This window comes from Lepisosteus platostomus, chromosome 3, assembly GCF_059453375.1.
Source record: "Lepisosteus platostomus isolate fLepPlt1 chromosome 3, fLepPlt1.hap1, whole genome shotgun sequence".
NCBI classification, from domain to species: Eukaryota; Metazoa; Chordata; class Actinopteri; order Semionotiformes; family Lepisosteidae; genus Lepisosteus; species Lepisosteus platostomus.
Window position 1 is genome coordinate 19857411 of NC_142613.1, and position 22973 is coordinate 19880383.

Genomic DNA, 22973 nt, shown 5'->3' on the forward strand with positions numbered 1-22973 from the left:
ATTTTAAAATGGAATAACAGTAATATTAAACCACACAAACAGTTTTTAATGACTGAAGTCCTTCCTATGGAGGTAGCCTCCATATACCTCACTATAGTTCACATTTAATACATGAAAATAGTTTTACAAGGTTTTGTGGAACTTTGATAAACGTGAACAAGGGCAAGGTACAGTACATTGAAACTAATATATATGTGTGATGTGAAGCTTTAAAAATGTAATAAAACAAACTAAAAGGTAGAGCAGATTATAAAGGCATTAATCATCAGGTGTCAGATTAAATGTTTACTGTATGTTTTATTTATACTATATTAGTCTATTATTGTGCATTTCCTTCCATTTCCTCTGGTGTATTGGAATTCACAATACTGTTGGAGCAATACCTCAGCATGAGACCTACAGTCAGTTTGTGAATAACTATGCATGTCCCGGAAGAGTTTTGAAACATATACAGAACTCCGGGCCATCACCTTTAAACAAATCAGAAAAACTGCCTGGAGTTTAAGAACTCAAGAAAGGTTACATCTGACCCTTCTACCGTTTAGTAGTTATTAGCTAGTAGATCCATTGATCTCATCCAGCCATTTCATGAAAGCAAAAAAGGTACCAGTTTCAACAACATGGCCGAGTAGCTTGTTCCATACTCCTACAACCTTCTGGGTAAAGACATGTGTCCCATTATTGGTTTTAAATGCACTGCCATGTGGAATAAAGGTTCCTCACACTTTAAAATAAATAAATGTATGCGCCTAGATTTAGAAAAGCACATTAAAGAAATAATATCTTTCAACAATAAAACAAAAAAAAGTTATTCTAGAAAAATACTGGAAGGGTTAAACTTGATCAGTACTTTGCTGGACTTGATAAATTCAAAAATAATGTAACATTTTTGGAACATAAATGGAACATTTTCCATGAATCCGCATTCTACAGTATGTAACACCTAAGAAAATGCAATGAGTGTTCCTTCAGAGAGTACACTCACCATGGGCTCTGTCATCAACTTTCATATGCAAATGCTTGCAGACTAGACTGAACACCTGACACAGAACACCCACACAACCTTACAACCCACTGCACACAATCTCTATTCCTTCTCCCCCGCTTTACCTAGCAACGATGCAGTGAAAACTGACAGAGAAGGAAGCACTGACAACTGCTCTTCCTTGCCACTCATAGACATTTAAAAGGCATAGCAGGAACATATCAATGGATCATTTTTTACTGTAGCATTTTTGGTGTGCCATCACTCACATTTAGCTTTTTTAGTGTGAGTGTGGGAGGCTTTAAAACACAAAGACAAATCTTATTGATGCTTCTTTAACTGTCATGTACTGTATGCAAGGCACTTTTCCAAACTGTGAAGTCCAGAACAAAAAGCATTTACTGGGTTTGCTCTTTGGGTGCCTTAAGAAACGTACCTAGCGAAGTAGATAAAGTAACTGTTTTTGGCTAGGCCTAGCAACCATCAGCTCTGTAGACTTGAACTGTGCAATACATAATGGAAATTAGAACCATTGTAACCCCTGACATAATCAAAACTTATCATTATAGGGATTTACACAACTCACTATTCTATTTCTATTTCACTGTTCTGTACTGCCCCCAAATGAAAATATGGTACACATAAGATGAAAACATAGTTTGGCAGATTAAAAAGAAGAGGACATTTTGTCGTCATCATCACTTGCAATAACCGCTTGTAATAATATCCAGTTCAAGGTTTCAGTGGTCCTGAGGCCATCCCAGGAAGCACTGACTGCAAGGCAGGATACACAAGTCCATCGCAGGGAACACACAGACGTAAAAAAGAAAACAGGGCCAGTTTTAACAGAAGCCAACAAACCTACAAACATGTCTTTGCACTGTGGGAGGAAACCAGAACACCCAGATGAAACCCACACAAACACAGGAAAGACATGCAGACTCCATACATACTGGAACTAAACCCTGGTCCTCAATACAGTGAGGTAGCAATGCTAACCACTGTGCCATCAGTACACACCCATAAGATGCCATTTAGTTTGTAGAAATGTCATTTTAGCACCCCTACATTGCACAGTATATGTTAGACGTTAATATATTTGTAATGGCATTTTGTCAAGTTGTATCCCCATATGAAGAATAAAATGTTCCCGAGCACACACATGTGCAGATCATATTGATAGAATGTACAGTAAGAAATAAATCATTTATACTACCAATGTCATAACACAAGTACATACCAGGAGCTTTAGACTTCACTTAAAACAGACTTAATTGATCTTTGTTAATTTTACTGATTGCTGCTTGTTAAACGATGCCCTTCTCCATTAATCACATATGGTGTATTAATGGTGCACTTAAGTCATATATCTATCCTTATATGATCTTCAATGTCATCTAAACTGTAACAATGCAAAGCACATGGAATGAACTGGTTGGGACATTCAATTTTAAATCAAAATTGTTACTCATTATGTTGATCAGAATTATTTAAACATAACTTGTAACAGCCTGAAGATCTTAAGTCTGGATATTTCCATTATACTGTAGGGATGCCTATACTGGATTCCACTGACAGCTGTTATCAGATATCTTTGGTTACCTTTATTCTTTTAATGGTTAAAGCATAGCATTTACAATTTTCAAAGTCTTCTTGTCTTGACAGGCTAATGAAATATCTTAATTGCACATCTATAACCTATATCCTTAATTTCTTTAAGTACTTTTAGAAAAATGCCATCAGTTGCCACTCATTAGCTAGTTTTGACAAAACTTAGTTCGTTTAGGTACACCTAACCATGCAAAATAGTTTAATGTGCTACCTGTTGTACATCCCATGAGATGCCACAACCTGTACCCACCAGGTAGCCAAAACACGACAGCTTGAGGATTCTGCATCTCCTCCACTCTGCCTATTAACATAGCAATGAGGCACCTTATCTTATCTGGATTGTGTGCCAGGAGCTTGATGTTGGTTGATTTGAATACCTACTGTATAGAAAAGGTGGGGTGGGGTGCAGAATATGGAAAGTATTGACTGCTTAAGAGAGCTTTGATCTTGAATTTGAAGAGGGCAGCAGGATGTTTGGATGTCCTAAATTCCACACAGTCTGATAAACCAGACATAATGATCTGAGAGGGTATGGCCCATGATAAGCATGCCTGGCATTTTGCCACAGATGACACAGAATGAGTTTCAGATGATCAGAATATTTTAGCACCTTTGCCGAGAACAAGAGGGAGTATAAACCCAGCTTTCCCTGGCCTGAACCCATTAGTAGTAATACTTGAATATCATTTTCTAGTTATTTTAACTACACACCAGGGGTATTTATCCCACATAAGGTAAAGATTCTAAATCACCAACTGCATGGTGCTGTTAATTGATAAACCTACAGCATTAAAATAATAAATGGATCAACCTATGAAGAAATGCAGGGGGATTATTATTTGTTTCCTTGTTTTAGGAAATTATTTTAATACTATGATTTTTCTATAAACAGAGAACATAAATAAACATTAATATAACTATGTTACTTTGTCTAATACTGTTTTGAGCACAAGAAAGGAAAGGAAGGGATTTACATGAAATTGTTTTTGTCACTGTTCTGAAGGCTGCATTTGGCACATTGAAAATCCATGGTATGTTTCTAACATTCATCAGTACTGGGTTGGCAGTGCTGCAAAACCCAGTTGAAACCAAAAGATACCAGCATTCTTTGTATTTCACAAAGATTCCTCTTACACAATCCTCAGCACTACTTCAAGGGCTTCTGTGAAAGTCAAGAGGAAGCCGTGACCCATAAAATCATAACCAAATAGATACTGTTGTAACACTTCAAAACAGAGCTGTCCTAGATCTTTAAAAGACATCATAGGCAGAGGAGGATATTTTATGCAGATTCAGTTTTGCATTACTGTTTTGTGAAATAAATTTCAATTAATTGGTTAACATTCTTAAGACAGAAAGTACAGATATAGGTTGAAAAAAAGAGAGTATAGAAATATGTGACTTTTTTGTTTTTTTCAACATATTTTGTTCTTCTTCCTTTAACTTCCTTACTTCTTTTCTCTTTCCTTTAACTTTAAATAGTCTTTGTGAAGAATTGCCAATGTATTCTGACATTTGTATAGCAGTTCATAATACAGCTGTATTACAACGCCTCAAACATTGACAGTACAAGCAATTTGATCTATATTTCATTTCAAATTTCACCTGTGTAATTTGAGCACCTCCTACCTAGATGAGGTCAGGAGAAGAATGGAAGAACTCAGAGTTCCAATACTGAATGTGTTCACCCCTAGCAGCAAGAACTGTAGAGCATCAAACGCTTCGTTGACCTTATCAGAGTCTGACTTCGACATTGGGAATGGCATTCCATGCTCTGATGAGCTCTTATTCATGCTCTGTTAGGATTAGCATTCAAATATCATGCACCCGATGATAAGTAATTTCCCAGAAATGCTTAAATTGAATGGATATCTTAATCAGAGCAAAACATATTAGGTAAGTGAAAGTTCAAGAAGATGTGTTGTTTAGTCCCCTGAAGTTGAGCTTATACAGTATGTGTTATAATGTCATAACTGAACATGTCAACAAGCATGTTTTTTTGGTTTTGTATAGACAGAACTTTGTTAGTAGTTATTTCTGTGGTTTACTGAGCAATTTGGAAGGCAATTTAAAGACTTTTGTTCTCATGACATGGTCTTGGGGCCGTTTCATCAAAGCTGAGCAACTGCGACATGCATGAGAGATCACACATCACACAGGACTGTGGTGCTTGTGTTTCATCAAAAACATCAGAACTTGTGACTGCCCTTCCGCAAACCACAAGCTACTGAAAAATATTTTTGATCACAAAATACAGAAAAAGGAGTTCACACAAAAAAGAAAAGTGGGTTCATCAAACACGTTAGGAGAAAAGAAAAGGTTTCTTGTAACTTAGTTGTTGTTCTTCCCACAATCGGAATATCTGGAAATGAATATGATCTAAGGGTATCTCAGTTTCCACCCAGCTTCCCAAATCAAAATTTTGAGAAGCTTGATTGTCTGGAAATTGTAGGAAAATTGTTTAAAACAGTAACCTTAGCTACTTAGCTAAGAGTTACCTTTTCCTTAAGGAAAGAGAGGACATGATGGTGGTAAACTGGATTTAATTCTTTCTTAAGAAGATAATTAAAAGTGAAATAGTCAAATAAAAAAGGCAATAGTTTATTACCGTTTGTTTAATTTATTTATAATTTGTCTACAGATATTCATTACAGGGAGGCATGGGCACAATTCTTAGAACTGCTGCCTCACAGTACTAGAGCCTTGGGTTTAGCTCCTGAGATGTCATCTGTATTGAGATCTCCCCCTGTATTCATGTTTTTTCTTCCAGGTGCTTCCGTTTCTTTCCACACTCCATTTACATTGGGGTAGGTTAATTGTCTTCTGGGAAAATTGGCCCTGTTGTTAATGTCTGTATCTGCGTGTGCCTGTGATGGACTCACATTCTGAGGGTGTGTCCTGTCTTGTGTCTGTTGCTTGCCAGGATAGACTCGGGCTTCCCCACAACCCTCTACTGGACAAAGCAGTTAGAAAATGGATGGATGGATATTCACTGTACTTTATTTCTTTGTTTGACAGTTTAATAGCAATTCCTATTTTTAAGATTTTACTTCACTGAAACTTTTTCAAAAGTAAGTTGTCTTTCATGTAGTGGAAGCCTATTATGGCTGCAAAGGATTTTTTCTTCCCACCTTCAACTTCTGCTGTCCCACCTTCAACTCTGTAACATCATGCTAGACAGGTGTTCAAAAGACAAATCACTCAATCTACAGCAAAAATTTAAGTTCTGTATCAACCAAGATGGCAACCTGACCCACTTAATAAAAACCCCATAAAAAGCTTATAAACTATGAGTGTACCAAATTAATTTAAATTTATCAGATTTCATCCATCACCAAAGATTGTTTTGTTTCAGGTGTGCACCAAAAAGGTTGCTACAGTCACGTTTATGTCCACTGAGAGTCTTACACTTTTTAATTTAGCCTGCTTCTGCTTAAAAACTCAAAATGAACAGGGTATACTTCTAGTCTCAACAGAATAAATATGTAACAACAGGCTTCATACATAAGCTAATTTACAGTAACTGTCATGCCAGACCACAAAGCTTCTTTTATTTTGTTGTTGATACACTTCCCATAACAATTGCTCCTGCTGTTTAAGAACTGCTTGGCCAATCAATTCTAATTATAAGTATCACTTTAGTGAGCATGACATTAATATATAACACACTGACATTATTGAGTAAGCCAAGGCTGAATAAAATCATCAATTGATTTAATACTTGGCAACAAACAAAACTGCTTCTGATTTGCTTCTCCCAGATAGCTGTGACAATTGAAAAAAATGCATACTCATATACAATCTGTGCAAGTATTATTGCAGTGACTGCATAGTTAATGTAGGATGAAATGGTGTTCTGGTATAAACCACAAAAGCCACCTAACACTGTTTTGTTTGTAAAATGCATACAGTACCAGAGTTGTCTTGTGAACCTCTGCACCAATTTAATTGACACTTGGCATATTTCTTAACACTTACTGTAGATTTTCTTCATGATTGTACCTCAAAGGTTGCAGCAAAATATCATGAACCCCAAGTAAACCTCTTAATTCACCTATAGTGCAACCTCTTAGAAGTACATAGGGATTTGCTTGTTTCCTCTGAAAACATGAAACTAGCTTATTTTGCAATTAATGATATTTCAAGTTAGACTACTTAAATTGCTGGTGCACTTTACCCTAAAACTTTTGACTTTGGTGAAGTGATTAACAATAGTTTTTTTTTTAAACCTTTATTTTATGACTGAATAAAATCTATATAGAAAATGTTTCAAAATTTTACATATTCTCATCTTGTCAGGAAAAAAAATAAAGTAGAAATAAAATATTAAAACCATATTGTAGCAAGATAACCATGCTTAGTAAACATGATAAAAGCAATGTACAAATTCTGAAAAACTAACAACCATTTTTTCTGTACTGACAAATTATGCTTTGTGTGATATTGGCCACACAAAGTACTAGGAACTTGTTAATGCCATGACAAAGACACAGAACTTTCTGAAAACTGTCATAAGCATAAAGCCTTAATGTAGGTTTTAATTGAATTGTAAACAACATTGGATGCCCACAAGATATCCACAAGAAGATAACACAAGTGTTTGCCATTGCACATTTTGTTCCCATAGTAACTTTGGATCTGTAATGAAAATGGTCACTTACGGTTAATTTCCAGGAGTGGCAGTAGAACACCTGCACTATCAAAGATCCTGCAATCTATTTATGAAACGCAAATCTATAGCTGTGACCATGCTGTAATGGTGATTTCTTGCAAATGATTTTCATGAAATGTGCCCCTGAACATGTACTGTATTATAACTTTAGAATATCATCTTAATGGTAACTTGTTTGCATGCATCTTCAGTTGCTTTGCTCAGACTGTTAAGTTCGGCAGCATATTCAATTCCATCAATAGAACTCCTAGGATTTGATTGCTGTTAAATCACTAAACTTTGTAGGGTGACAAATACTTTTCTTGTGTTTAGATTTACACATTTCTAATCAAAGAACAAACATACAATCAAAATTACACATTGCACATCATTTACATTGCACAGAATTCTGAAAAACCTGCCTACATAAATGAACATGCAATGTGTACAATAATATCAATTAATATTAACAATAATATCAATAAATAAAGCATACAGGTGAGTATGCTCTTCTTATACAGTACCAGTTTTTTTTCCTTTCAAAGCTAGATTGCTTTAGAAATGTACAGTTCTTTTCCTAAAAAAAAAGTCCCATATGTTTTGTCATCCTACCAGATTCTGTCCCTAAACTTTTCTTCTTAAACAATTAGTCACTCTATATGGGTTATTTTTAGTATTCATAAGGGAATTCTTGTGTTTTATTAAACGTTCAGCTTATACACCATACAATACCTATTGTAAATGTATTCTTGTATGTTCCAGCTGTACTATAGTGAAGTACTGAAGATAAAGGTACAGTATGTACATAATCTGTTACTTTTACAAATAAAATGTTTCCTGATTGAAAACATTAAACTGCCAAATTGACTAATACTACTTCACTATGAGCCATTAGAAATTTCAGTAATGATAAAAGTTAAGCTTTAAGAGCACTTCAATCATTATCATCTTTAACATGATTAGCAGATGCCTATACAGGCAGAATCTGCAAATATTTGGCAAAAATCTGAAAAATATATTTTAATCAGATAAAACAATTTTGCATTGTGCTAACCACAATCAATTATTATTCCAGATGTTTTACTATTTTCATTTTTACTTCTGCAGATCTTATTACAAAGCCATAATATGCATAAATATTTAAAAACCTTCATACGGAAGGAAAACATTTTCTGAAAAAAAAACAGCAATTACATTTAAAGTAAATATTTACAGGACTCATTTTGAACCTCAAAAATAACATTTTGATTTATTCATTTTTCTCTAGGCTGAGTTACAACACCAATCAAGAAAACTGCCACTTTGTACTGTACATCTGGCACATAATAACCACTGTAAGGCACTGCTCGGAAGATTAATCAGCTTCTGTGTCTGTTGTGTCATTTTGTCAGCTCCCAAAGTGCAACTAGAGCAGATCGAATTCTGTCTGACTAGATTCAAGTCTTGTGACCTGGTAGTTTCCTGTCAGAATGTTTTATAACCAGTTTCAAATGTTTAACCACATAAAAGTGTTTGTGTTCAACTACATTTTTCACTTGTTAGTCTCAAACCAGCCCACTGTATTTCATTAAATAGGAATTTACAACTAGTTGTCTTTGTATACCTCCAGTTTGAAATCAGCAGTTGTCAATCAGTCAGCCTAACATACTGCTTCGACCTTCATACAGACACAAAACAAACAATCCATGAGTTGCTTACATTTGTAGGATCTGTAATGTTTATCTTCATCAAGTAAATGTATATTATATGCTGCATTGCATATAGTACCCAAAGCCTAAAAATCGATATTATTGCAATTATTTTTTCTAGCCAGTCCTGCTGAAATGTACTAACTCTTGAAAAGCTATCTTGTCTTACCATTAACTACATAAATATTCATATAGCCAGATTTATACACTAGGGTGTCCATATTAATATATAATGTATAGTATCTACAGAAGATTTATCACCATTATAATGACTGATACAGATTTTGCTAACAAAACTGAATATTCGTAAGCTACTGAGGTCAATGATGCATCACAAGCCGAGAATACCACAGCCAGCTTAAGCCTAATGTACTGTATACAACTTCACTAGCACTCAGGAAGTTATGTGTAGCTATTTTAAACAACACTGAGGGTTGTAGGAGTGTCAGATAAATATTATATCCCTTAGAAGGGAAACTGTAACAAAGTGTTCTTTCAGGACCCTATGCAGATGACACAATCCGGGGAAGAATGAGGAAAACACGGGGAAAAAAGCATGCAGGAGTCGGGAATGAAAACAGGGGGCGTGTCCAAGGTGCACAGGTGTTCTGGGGGGTGAACCTAAGACAAACAGTCCAAAAGGGAGTCCAAAGGAAATCCAAGACGAGGCAAATGTCCAAACGGGATTAAAAACTGGAGCAGCATCCAGTGGAGGGTCGGGGGGAAAAAGGGGGGAAGGGGACCAGGCACTCCAGGTCCCAGACTCGCCTGGTACAGGAACCAATGCAGTGCCCAGAAATCAAAATCAACTCAGAAGTGACAGAGCCGGAGCGCCCTTAAGGGGGAGGGACTACAATTGTGACAGAAACCTGTGCTAAGAACACAGTAGAATGTCCCTTGAGCAGACAGAGATGATAAATGTCACTGCCCTCCACAAAGACTGGGTAAGGGGATGAAAAAAACTGCCAGCCCAGGAGGGGTATGATGGAAGTGTCAGGATTCTAAAGATCAAGCAGCTGCCAGCAGCGAAAGGAGAATACCAGACAGATGTAGAATGTAGAAAGTAGATGGGAAGATGGGTAGGCAGGAAAGAGATGTACTGTGTAAGTCCCTATGAATGAAAGAAAGGCGATAGCAGGTGTGCACTCCAGTGGATCCTTGGTGAGGCAGATAAATCCCAGACTTCAGACAAATGAAAAAAAAATCCCTACCTCAGTACAAACTCAAGTCCTCAGAGAGGAGATGATAAATCCAGCCCTGGAGAGGGGTTGTCAGGGCTCTCATTTCTTAGCAGAGAAGAAAAGAGAAGGGTGTCCACTGACAGAGGGAACAGGAAATTGCCTGGATACACATAAATTCCACATGAGCGAAAGTGGTGGGTAGCAGGAAAGCCCCATACAGGAGTTGTGCACAGTGCAAGAGAAAAAAAGCCCACTGAGAGCAAGTCTTGTTATGAAAAATAGAAGTTGCCTTGGTTGATCACCAACCAAGACTGAAAATCCCCAATGGATTTAGAAATATTGCTTCTAAAAAAGTCTGTTCAGAGTATTACACAAGGTTGCAGTATTGGAGGTGTGGTGAAAAAGTATCGGGCAGTGTGGTGGATCTGTGGCTAAGGATCTGTGCCTTTGGCTGGAAGGTTGCCGGTTCATATCCCATGGCTGGCAGAGGAATCCTACTCCATTAGGCCCCTGAGCAAGGCCCTTAACTCCAACTGCTCCAGGGGCACTGTATAAATGGCTGACCCTGTGCTCTGACCCCTAACTTCTCTCCCTGTCTGTGTGTCTCATAGAAAGCAACTTGGGGTATGCTAAAAGACAAATTCCTAATACTAGAAATTATATATGGCCAATAAAGTGATCTGATCTTATCTTAAAAGTAATGGAGCCTTAGGTGTATGGCATGACTACTTGGTATAAATATTGTATTTCCTCCTTTTCTCAGGAAGCTGTTTGATCTCAATGCAGATACTGTAGATACTGTAACTTGAACTGCTAGGAGTCTTTTTTTTTTGCCTATTTAGTGCTTGATGTCTTTACAGAGCTCAGGATTTCAGCAACGTTTGTTCATTGATGGGGCTATCACATCAGTTAAGGCCACATTCTTGCTTAAAATTCCTGCTCCTCAGGAAGATGTTGTTGCCCCCTCATGATCCCTTCCAGACCTTAATGGAACCAACTTTCCACATACAGTATGCTACTGCATAATAAAAATATTCCTTCTCCTCTGACTTTCACAGTCTTCTGTCATTGGTCATGGGATGCTACTGCAGTGTTTTCCTTTTGCTAGAGAGTGAGGAGCACTGAAAAGAATGGCTGGCTTGGGGAAAAGGAGTCGTTTCATGTTTCACAGACACCAGACAGTGCGACCTCAACACAAGAAAAACAATGAAGTGCCGCAATGTGACACACATGTGCATTCTGGGCCTAGCTCAGACAGTCTTGAGAATACTTCAAAGCAAGCGTGTGGTATTCGTACATTATTTAGTAACAGGAAAATAGTAGTCAGAAACAAGAACACGTCATATTAACTGAACACAAACAATAAATCAGCTTAAAAATAGCTCAAATTAATGTGAAAAAAGTGTGTATTCTGTACTGGTACAGAAAGTAAAAAGTTTTCTAATTCTGCTATATACTGAAGGCACAACCACCATTAAAATGAAAACACTTCAGAATATTGTGTTAACTATACAGTATGCCTTTTAAAGAAATACCATCAGATGTTACCTACCCAAAAGCACCTGCAACAATGGGGTATAATATTTTTGATAGGAGCATATGCAACATAAGATGAACATGGTCAGAGAGGGCTAGGAGAGAGAAATGAAGAAGGAGGAAGGCTACTAGAAACACTCCAAGCTCTTGAATTGTTTGCAGTGAACACAGGGTTCACGAAGAATTATAAGCAAAAGGTGACATACAGGAGTGGAGGCCATGATACCCAAATAGATTACATATTAGTGAGAAGAACTGATAGAGCGAAAGTCCAAGCTGCTAAAGTCCTGCCCTATGAGGCTGTTACCAGACAACACAGGCTACTGGTGATGGACATCACAATATTGAAGGAGCGAAGAATAAGGCAGAGGAAACACCCAGCACGAACAAAAGTGTGGAAACTGAGAGAAAACAAAGTAGATTTCAACAGGCTGGTGAGAGAAATGAAAAACAACACAGAGGAAACGGGGGAGCCTTCAGTTAAAGAAGGGTGGACTGAGATGAGCCACATCCTAGAAGAGGCTGCTACCAGGGTTTGTGGAAAGACAAGAGGAGGCAGACCGAGGGAAAATGAAGAGTGGTGGTGGGATATGGAAGTTCAGGAAACACTGAAGGAAAAGAAAAAAAGCATACAAGGCACTGAAAGATGGCACTGGAGAATTACAAGAATATAAGAGACTAAAGAAGGTAGCAAAAAGAAGTGTAGCAAGAGCAAAGGAAAGAGCCTGGAAAGAATGGTATGAGAAACTTGAAACAAAGGAAGGAGAGGACTAAATCTACAAGATTGCTAAACATAGAGCGAGACAGAAAAAATATATTATCCGGGTGGCAGTACTCAAGGATGGAGAAGGCAGAGTCTTGATTAAAGAAGAACAGATCAAGCAAAGATGGCTGGAGTACTTCAAAAATCTGTTAAATGTAGAAAATGAGAGGGAGAACCTAGTGGAGGCAGACGTAGTGTATGGACCAATCCAAGAAATTTCAGTAAAGGAAGTGACAGAACCTATCAAAGAGATGAAAGTGGGCAAAGCAACTGGACCATCAGGAATAGCAGCAGAACACTTTAAGAACCTCGATGAAGAGGGGATTCAGTGGCTGACGAGACTGGTAAACAATATTGCAAAGGAAGAGAGAATTCCAGAAGAATGGACAAAAAGCAGTATGGTTACCATCTACAAGGAGAAAGGGACCCGATGGAGTGTAAAAACTATAGAGGAATAAAACTTCTGGAACATGGATTGAAAATCCTGGAAAAAATTCTGGACAAGAGACTCAGGAAGATAGTCAGGATCCACAACTCACAATTTGGATTCTCAGCGGGGAAAAGCACAACAGATGCCATTTTTGTGATGAGACAGTTATAGGAGAAGACACTAGAGAAAGGGAAAAAGCTGTATGTGGCCTTTTTGGACTTGGAGAAGGCATATGACCGTGTGCCCACTGAGGTGGTGTATTGGTGCTGGAGGAATAAAGGAGTACCAGAAAGCATGGTGAAGTTAGTTCAAGCAACCTATAGAGATGCAACTACGAAGATGATAACACAACGGGGAGAGACAAAGGAGTTTGAAATCACAGTTGGAGTACACCAAGGATCAGCACTAAGTCCTTTCCTTTTCATAAACATTATTGACACACTGACAGAGGAGGTAAGAACAGAAGTGCCTTGGGAACTCATCTTTGCTGATGATTAGGCACTGATGGCAGATTCAGAAGTAGAACTACAGGAGAAAGTGTTCAAATGGCAGAGGAGTCTGGAAAAGGGTGGACTGAAAATGAATACAGAAAAATCTGAAATAATGGTAATGGATAGAAGAGGAGATACTATGACCAATGTTGAGGAGATAAATGGAGGAAAACTGAAACAAGTTGATGGCTTTAAATACCTTGGATCAAAACTGGTAAAGGGAGGAGAAACACTGGAGGCAGTAAAACAAAGAGTGAAAGCTGGATGGAACAAGTGGAGAGAAATAACTGGAATAATCTGTGACAGGAAAATTCCTAGAAAGTTAAAGTGCAAAATGTACAAGACTGTGATTAGACCTGTACTACTATATGGAGCTGAATGCTTGGCAGTTGGAAAGAGGGAAGAGAACTTGATGAGAAGAACTGAAATGAGGATGTTGAGATGGATTCTGCAGATTTCAATGAAGGATAAGATCAGAAATGAAGAAATCCGTAGACGATGTAGGGTGGTTGATGTGGATGAGAAGATGCGAGAGGCGAGGTTATGGTGGTATGGACATATCATGAGGAGGGACGTTGAGGAAGTAACAAAGAGGGTAATGGAATTTGAGGTGGAAGGTAACAGAGGAAGAGGCAGGCCTAGAAAGAGATGGATAGATTGTGTGAGAAAAGATATGGAGGTATGTGAAGTGAGTGAGGAAGATGTGCTCGACAGAGAGAAGTGGAGAAGAGCAACCAAAGCAGCTGACCCCAGGACAGTCTGGGACTAAGGCTGTGAAAAAGAAGAAGAAGAAGAAGAAGAAGAAGAAGAAGAAGATATGCAACATAAATGTATAATGTTTTATGAATTTGCAGTGCTCTGCAGTGATTCTAGAACATTGTTATTGAATCATTTTATGAATGGCTTGATGACAAAGCAGCAGATTATCTATAAGATTTACAAGTAAATTTTTAACTAGAATTGTATTGGTTAAGCCCACAGTCCACTCTTAAAGGTGGTGTACTTACCCTTACCATATCTCACATCTAAATATTATCTGAATATTAGCGGATTAAGGACTGAGAAAGAGAACTGATTTCAGCTCTGACAATCATAATGGCACGTGCCTGTGCATAGGAACCCAGTGTTTACATATCTGATGTTGTCACAACTGAAATTTTACCTGGTATACTGTACATTTATCAAGCCTTGTTCAATGGTTCAGAACACACAGAACTATTCTGAGCACTGAAGGTCACTGAACAGAGTAAAAAGCTTCGCTTTACACAGAACATAGAAGATATGCACACCCCATTTCACTTTTGACATCACTGTTTTCCCTCAGTTTAAATCAGGCTCACTACTGACTCCTTATCACACTGACTTAGTGGTCACATTTGTAACCATCAAAAAGTGCTACTGTGCCAGGTTAAATAATGAGGTTTGAACAAAGCAGTAAGTCTAAAGTTGGAATAAATTTGAAAGAAGGCAGTATCTCTTAGGAATGCTACTTTCTTTATTGCAGGTACATAGATAAGTTTGTTTTAAACATAAATTACAGAAAAAAACACCTACTAATAGTTTAAAATGGTATGTTCACAATAACAACATAGTTGAGCTCAAAGAAGAGCTCTCCATATATCAAATTTGTGATTCCAATGATTCCAATGATTCCAGTGAATGGGAATGAGAAATAAATCTCGCAGGTTTCAGAGAAATTATGCTGAGCCACTATTATGAACCAATGGTCCTCTTGGGCTGGCCTCCTTCTAGAAAGACTTAGATAGAAAACTGAAGGTGTTAAGAAGCAAATGTTTGTATAAAGGTCATAGTCCTCAAAACTGTATGAACAGACTCAAAACAGTAAAACAGTTCCTTACCTGCTGCTGACTCTGCTCCTCCAAGTTTAGCTTAACCTCCAGGGACTGTCGCGCCTCCAGGAAAGCCTTGCGATGCTTCCGGTCTGCCATATAATAGGACATGATCCCCACCGTGATGGCACACAGGTAGATGGCAATGTTTGCCAACAACTGGGACATAAACAAAAACAGGTATCACAACTGCAATGTCCATAGCAAAACTGCTCTCATACAACATACTGTACAACTACATAGACTTTGGATTTGACTTTTTCTTCATTATTTTCTTTAATGCATCATGTCAAGCCACAAAGACTGGCAATTTTCTATCCTCAACATATATCTTTCCAAGCAGTTATTGCTTAAACAGAAATAAAAATATCCACTCTTGCAAACTTAGGCACTACCGTTTTTATAAGCTACAGTGTTTCTACATATTGGTAGGTAACCAAACAATATTCCTACCTTACAGTACAACTAACAAAATAGTTCATAATAACCTTAAAGAAGAAATGCACAAGGAGGGTACATGATGCTGAATAGTTCTTACATCATTTATGTTTGAAATCAGAGCTTGACAAAAAAAGCTTTCACCACACATTCATAGTATGGCACTGTTTTTTTGTTTATGTCTATTCAGCCACCACTTAAGAGCAAATGTGTGTTGGTTGAACTCTTATTCCCTCTTTTTTCAAGCTCAATGCCTAGCCTTTCACTGATCTTGTGGGGGTTCCTGCAATATCATCAATTGCACAACTTGTTGTTCTCCTTTATCACTTCAGTAGAATTTAGGGCAACTGCTATGTTGGACAAACAAAGACTTCACTCACAACTTGTTTTCCTGTGGGTAATGTATCACACTACAATATTGACTGAGATTCTGTGGTGGTTTGCAGTGCATGCAAACAATAAATTAGAAGACGATTAAGCCATTATACATTCAAAGACTTAGTGTTAACTTGTGCTATCACTATGTCAACTGTGTGTTAAGGCATGTAGTGGAATTTAGTGTTACCAAAACCAAATGTATGGTAATTTTCTAAGGACAGAAAGCAACATGAAGTATATAATTTTTGTATTTGTACAAAGATAATGAAACTTTATTAATCAAACCAAAGACAATACCATGTGTTTTAATTGAATATATTTGGGAAATCCATCCAACCATTTTCTAACCACTTTCTGCACTGTAAATATGCACCTCTGTGAAGTTACAGAAATACCTTGTTTTAGATTAGTGAACATAACTTAGTTACCATTAATAATTTCTATTTTTGTTCAAAACAACTTATTGGACATACAAGTGTCAAATAATTATAATTATATACATATTCATTATTCATTATATAAATCTTCAATTACTGTCATTCATTAATGCAACAATTTCAGATGGAAGTGTAAGTGGCCAAGTAACAAAACCAGAAGAAACAGCAGTCCTTGAGGACAAGAAATAAGCAACGATAAGTCTGAAAAAAAAACACAGTACAGTGCATGTCCAAGAGAAAACCTTCTTCAGCTCTGGCAATGGTGACTACATGCTCTAACAGAGTAGCATCACTACCACTCATTGTAATATTGTAAAGAAAACAAAACAAATTGACCAAGATCAGTATCCCCCATGAATGATCTGTGTTAGAAATCAAAGACACTAACAGGTGGTTTTCATTCCCTGGATCTTTACAATAAAATAAGACACTGCTGTAGGTGTGTCAAATGACAGATCTCAATCTGACATTAATTATCAGCTTGTTGTGTTTCTAAAACATTTAAGCGTTCCATACTTCTGGACTGAGGTAACTTACCTGCCGGACAAGGGCTATCCCTTCAATGGCCTCCTGTTCCTGTTGAGCAATGGTCACCCCCAGCACCAGGGTATGGATGCCACAGGAAACAGCAGTGATGAGGACAATGGGCATGAGGCGCAGGGGCAGTGTGAGGAAGAAGGAGAAGACAAAGAAGGCCTGCCAGCCAACAGTGTCACTGGCCTGGTGGTAGTGAGCAAAGTTCAGGCCCAAGTAGGAGAATATCTGTGCAGCAATCAGGACCCAGAGAGCATAGGGGACAACTTTGCGTGATATACGATCAGGAAGCAGCCCATATTTGCACAGCACGTAGAGCAGGATGTGGGCAGCCAGTCCGATGATAGCCACCAAAGTGGAGGCCAGCTTGTCACTGGTGTAGACCACTGTGCACATCACAATGACATAGCAGTCAAAAAGCGCAGCAAACACCACCAGCACCAGCAAGGTTTCATGACGCTGTCGGCGGAAGTAGGTCTGGTAAAGGTTCTCGAGGGACTCTGGAGCAAAGGTGAGTCTCATGAATCGAGGCAGGCACAGGCAGCAGCCAGAGTTGCGGACTGTCACCTCGTGTGTTCGGCCTACTCCATGCTCAGGGTCTGAAGGTAGGCTCACTGAGTAATCTGCAGAATATTCTGCAGAATACTCAGGTTCTGAGAATGCTCGGTTGCGTGGCATTTTGGAACCTAACTAAACCTGGCTTTTTCTCAAAAAAACACTTCCTAGTGATATTCAGTTATTCTTGAAACATCCATTTTGTTTTTCAAACCTATGCTTACAAAGCACATTTACTTTTTTTGTTGTTTTCTTGCATCCAGTGCAAAACAAACTAAGCTTTTGCTTCAAGGATAATTTAACCTTCAGTTTAACAGCAGCAAATCATGTTAACAATATGCGGTTATTTAATTACACTTTCTTACATTTCATGCAGGTATCCACATTAAAATCCATGTACACTAATCAAACCGCTTTTCTTCATATCAAAACTATTTCAGGTTAGACGTTTAACGTCAGTTTAACTTTTCTATTAATATCTATTGAAAAATAAGATACCTTTTTAAACAGGATATTCCCACAATCACAAAAAAATGTCTCTGTGATTGATGAAAATCTTTGTATTTTACACATTAGTACAAATTTACAGTGCTTTGTTTCCTCTCTACTGTATCCGTAGTCTTCATTCGAAAAAACAGTCTAAGAAAACCTGCGTAGAAAACGCAACATAGATTTTATATGTGAGATCAATTATTTCCTCCTTTAGTTCTATTTTTCAATGAGCAAGACAATCCATTCTTCTTAAAATGATCGCTTCTATGAAGTACATTCGCCAGCTACAGATCAGATTGATGTGTAATGACTTAAAATATTAGGTATTTTGACATATCCCCCACGAAGTCATTTTCTGAAGCCGCAGAGGTTGCATTGGTTTCCATGGCAAAGTCTTGCAATACAGTAACATGGAAGTAATGCATCCATACCTGTTCCAGAAGATAACGTAAAGAAACGATCAGACAGAAACGAGGCGTTTATTCGTCAGTGTAATACGAAATTCCATTTGAACGAGACATAAAAAATAGAAGTATTGATCCTTCGGTATACGTAGTTTTGTTTGTGCACAAATGTCCCCATGAGAAACCGACTGCTGGGTTCCAGTCTCTTCCTTGCGAAGCATCACCACGTTCTCCCAGTCCAATTAATCTCACTCAGTTTGAGTACAAAACCACAGAAATTATGACGATTTCCAATAATTAATTTTAAGGGCAAAGTAAGCACTGGTTGTCCCATAAATGGTGTATTCATATATACACTCGAAGACTTACAGTACAATGGAGTTATGGTTAGAATTATTAGCTGCTGTTTAACTATAAACAGCGCTTCTCGTTTAAAAGATGCATTTAATCAGGTAGACGCATGCGGCCCTTAAATTCTCATTTGAAGGTTAAAAATACTTGCATAAAACAAAGCTTTCTTGATAGTATCCAAAAGAACCTCCAAATTAACAGTCTGTAATACTGGATTTAAGAAAGTGATTTCCCCAGCATCCCTTTCTTCTTTTTCTATTAAGTGTTACAAACACGGCGTGAGCTCATACCAGGTATCTCAAGAAGAACCAGAAAACATAGATAAGGATGCAAATCGGCAATTTGTATCCGCCTGCTAGGGACCGAGAAAACACCTTATCTCCTCAATTCTCCCCTTCGTTTCATTTGCTGTCAGCTGCCCCCTCGCTTCCATGTACGTTTTTTAAACCTTCGAATTAACCAAGCTGTTTGCATCCTCCCGATTCAATACATGAAATGCATATTTTTGCCTCCCCTTTTTCCTCCTTCTTCAGCGGAAAACACGTAATAACGTTCCCTCTTTACTTTCTCCCAGTCCAGCCTAGTTCTCGCTCCCTCCCTCTGCTACAGAGATACAGCGGCAGTGATACTCTCGTAACATTCAACACACGCAGAAGCGACAGTCAAAAAATACACAGCATAACAGCCACTGAAGTCAGTCCACATGCGTCACAAGATTTTTAGAACTATTTTTTTTTCTCCGAGACTTATAGCTTTAATGCTCGACGCTTAGAAGTCCCATCCCCGTTACTACTCGTTTGATTTTTCGGAGTGTGTTTACACAGCGTGTTTCCCTGTTTGTTCATTCCCTGTTGTCTGCTATGATCGTATTTCTTCTACAGTGCAAAGGAGAACTGTAACCCTGTAGGCGGCAGCAACAAAACGTTAAACCAGAAACCTATACCCAGTCAAGAGCCAAGGTAGCTGGCTACATATTTATAGATTTATTTGAATGAATAACTGACCAGGTGACAAGGTGCCTCGCAGCTTCTGGACCTTGGTTGCTACAGTATCTGCATGAAGTTTGTATATTATCCTTGTGTTTGCATGGGTTTCCCCTGGATGCTTCCATAGAAAATACACTTGTAGGTTAATTGCCTTTTGGGTGTGAGTGTTTGTATTTGTGTCCGTGTATCCTGTGATGGACTGGTGTGCTGTTCAAGGTATATTCCACCTTGTGCCCTTTACTTGCCAAAATTGGCTCCAGTTCCCTCACGCCCCTTAATTGGCAGCAGCAGTTAGAAAATGGAGGGATGGAATACTGTAACTGACCAAGGTTTAGTATAGTTTTTGTTGTTAATTCAAGTACTGTTTTGGTCACTTATACAGTATATTCACTTCCTAACAGTCAGTACATTATAATGTATATATTTATAATATCTCTATATATCTGCTTGTCTTCAATCTCTGTGTGCCACATTCATCTTTACTTTCAAATGCCTTAACGTAGTATTTTCTTATTTTTCATTGGGTAACTTTCTTCATAGTAAAACAAAATATCTCAAAAGGATGCAATTTAAATGTATACAGAGTATAAAAGACCTTTGGAATTTTTAAAACTATTGTGTATTTAATTATGCTCTGAGAGCATTGGATTGTAAATGGTCCAACATCAGCTACACTAGATAAGTGCTAATGGAGACAGTATTGAATATTCCACTGTACTGTGTAATAAACATCAAATCAATGTCTCGAGTACCTGACCTTTACAAAGCAAAGTGTAAATGAAAATTGTCATCCTCTTGAGCAAAGATTTTCCACTTTCATTAACCAAAGAGAATGTAAACATTTTTTTTAACATGGTATATATAGAAGGTTGTATAGCTCATGTGATGTTAAATGTAATCAACCTCTGAGTTGAAAAATAATTCCTTTTATAGAATTTAAAACAGTACAAGATTTTATTATATTATAGTATATTGTGAGGAGTTACCGTCTCAAAGTTGTTTGTTACTGGTATTGATTATGCTCTGGACACCATCTGTGTGGAGAGTGTGTGTTTTACCAGATGTTTTTTTTTTTAAGTCAAAAGACATGACTTCTTGGTTAAATGTCATCTCTGAATTGTCTCCCATATGTTTTTGTGCTTGTACAGTATGCACATTCTGCAATACAGGTGTGTTCCATTCAGAATGTATCCTGCCTTGCAAGCATTGTCTGCTGGGATAGACTGCCACTCACGACAACCCTGTATTGGACTAAGGTGTTTTTCAAAATGGCTGAATGGAAGTTATGTCAAGAGCAGCAGCTGAAAATGCGGGGGATTAAAATTCAAAACAAGGAATGTCCTTGTAAAAGCCTTGTAAAACTCAAAACAAAGAACACGCTCCTGTAATGCCACAGGTCACAGATGCACAAACTGGAGTGAAACAGGCATTTTTACTGTATAATGTATTCTGCTGCACACATCCATGTGAATTTCCCTTCTCCGAGATCCTTTGTACCACTATTCTGACCTTTACAATGATACAAAAATGCAAGATTATACAAAAACATCAGAATATTAATGCAATCAATAGGATGTAGGATGCAGGGGTTACCATTGCTGCCTTGCAGCACTAGAGCCCCGTATTCAGTTCCAGATATGCAGAGTTTGTATGTTCTCCATATGTTAATTTTTCTCCTGTTGCTCAGGTTTCCTCCCACTGTCCACATATATTCTGATAGGTTATTTGACTTCTGGGAAAATTGGCCCTAGACGAGTATGTGTGTCTGTTTGTGCTCTGTGATGGACTGGTTTCCTGTTGAGGGTTGTTTCCTGCCTTACAACCATTGCTTGCCGGAATAGGTACCCACTCCCCTGCAACAGTGAATTAAATGAAGTATTTAGAAAATAGATGGATGGTTAGTTTTAAAAGACATTGGAAACCTACTAGATTTAGAACCTCGGTGACTGGAGTAAGAACCCTTTGATCAGACCTTTTAATCTGTTTCTGCACTCATGTTACTTCAACAAATACACTGGTGCATGTATACTGTTGCCAAGAAATTTAACAAACAGAGCTCTCCTTATCTTACTCATTAAGTGGTTGTACCTTTATTTTTCTCTTGATGCTCTTAACATGTTACCAATTAATGACAACCATTGAATCACTCTTTGTTCAGCGGGGAGTAAATCACATACCCAAATGAAGAGATTTCTTAAGATACCAAAGCAGTTCACCAATCCTGTCCAACTTTTAAAAAGATTTTGGTGATTACCTACATTCACATAAGCAATATACTTTAAAGACAGTAGAAATGCTGTTGTTTGAAAAGCATAGTTCTTCAAATAATCGTGCATAACTCACATGATTTGCACTCAAAAGCCTTTGAAAAAACATAACACAGAGGTTGCACGCATTTATGTATACTGTTGTATTACATCAGCAATATAATTAACATAATAATTAAATATAAACTTACTTAGACTTTGAGGCATTTATACAGTAGGTGTCTGATTTATTATAGGGATACCTTAATTTAAACAATAAGTGACCCAGGTCTGGTCTTTAATGACTGCTGTCCTGTAGGTCTTACAAGTCTCTTTCAGTGTCCATATTATTAAGAAGAAATTCTTGTCACCGCAACTGGGTTATACTCTAGCACAGTGGTTCATAACTCTAGTACTTGAAGAACAATTTCTGCTAGTTTTCATGCCAGCTGACCTACTGTATATATAGCCAGTGCTAGTTGATGACTTCACTGATCCGGTTGCTTGATTATATATTTTTTAACTTGTCAGTTAAAAAATTGTCACTTGACCTCTCAGCCCTGAGTGTCAAATATATCCTTCTTGAAGTGTACTGTTTTCGACAACTTCTGCATACAGAATGATATGTTGTCTTGCTTCAAATTGCTTGTCTTATTTCTGATTAAATTACTTTTATTAGTTAATTAATAATGATCAGATACAGAAGAAAATGACAGTATCAGACACCCTGCAGTGGCTTTATTTTCCTTTTGCAAAGGTCCAGTTGGTTATATTTCAAGTAACACATAAATGTGGGCAGTTCTGAAACTCAGAGATTGGTACATTTAACTTTTTTAAGAGCTCAAAGTAAATGTATAAATATGACCCAGACAGAAAACTGAAACCAAGTATCCTGTGATTAAAAAATAAACTGTAGAAAAATCCAGAAGACAGAGTTGTCCTCCAGGTTTGGGAATAAATGTTCTG

The 22973-nt window shown here is 37.7% G+C and overlaps 1 protein-coding gene across 2 annotated transcripts in view; it reads right to left on the reverse strand.

The window, feature by feature from the left end:
- adcy3a (adenylate cyclase 3a) overlaps nucleotides 1-19679 on the reverse strand; it is a 65224-nt gene extending 45545 nt beyond the window's left edge. Inside the window, exons 1-2 of one of the 2 annotated variants that reach the window (XM_088624850.1) lie at nucleotides 16977-19679; nucleotides 15196-15345 (exon numbers count right to left, since the gene is read on the reverse strand). In XM_088624850.1, the coding sequence (XP_088480976.1) occupies nucleotides 15196-15345; nucleotides 16977-17651 (825 nt within the window). In that variant the 5' untranslated portion in view covers nucleotides 17652-19679. The remainder of the gene's footprint in view (nucleotides 1-15195; nucleotides 15346-16976) is intronic. The other variant, XM_088624849.1, reaches the window with a different exon arrangement.
- Between the last annotated feature and the right edge of the window lie 3294 nt (nucleotides 19680-22973).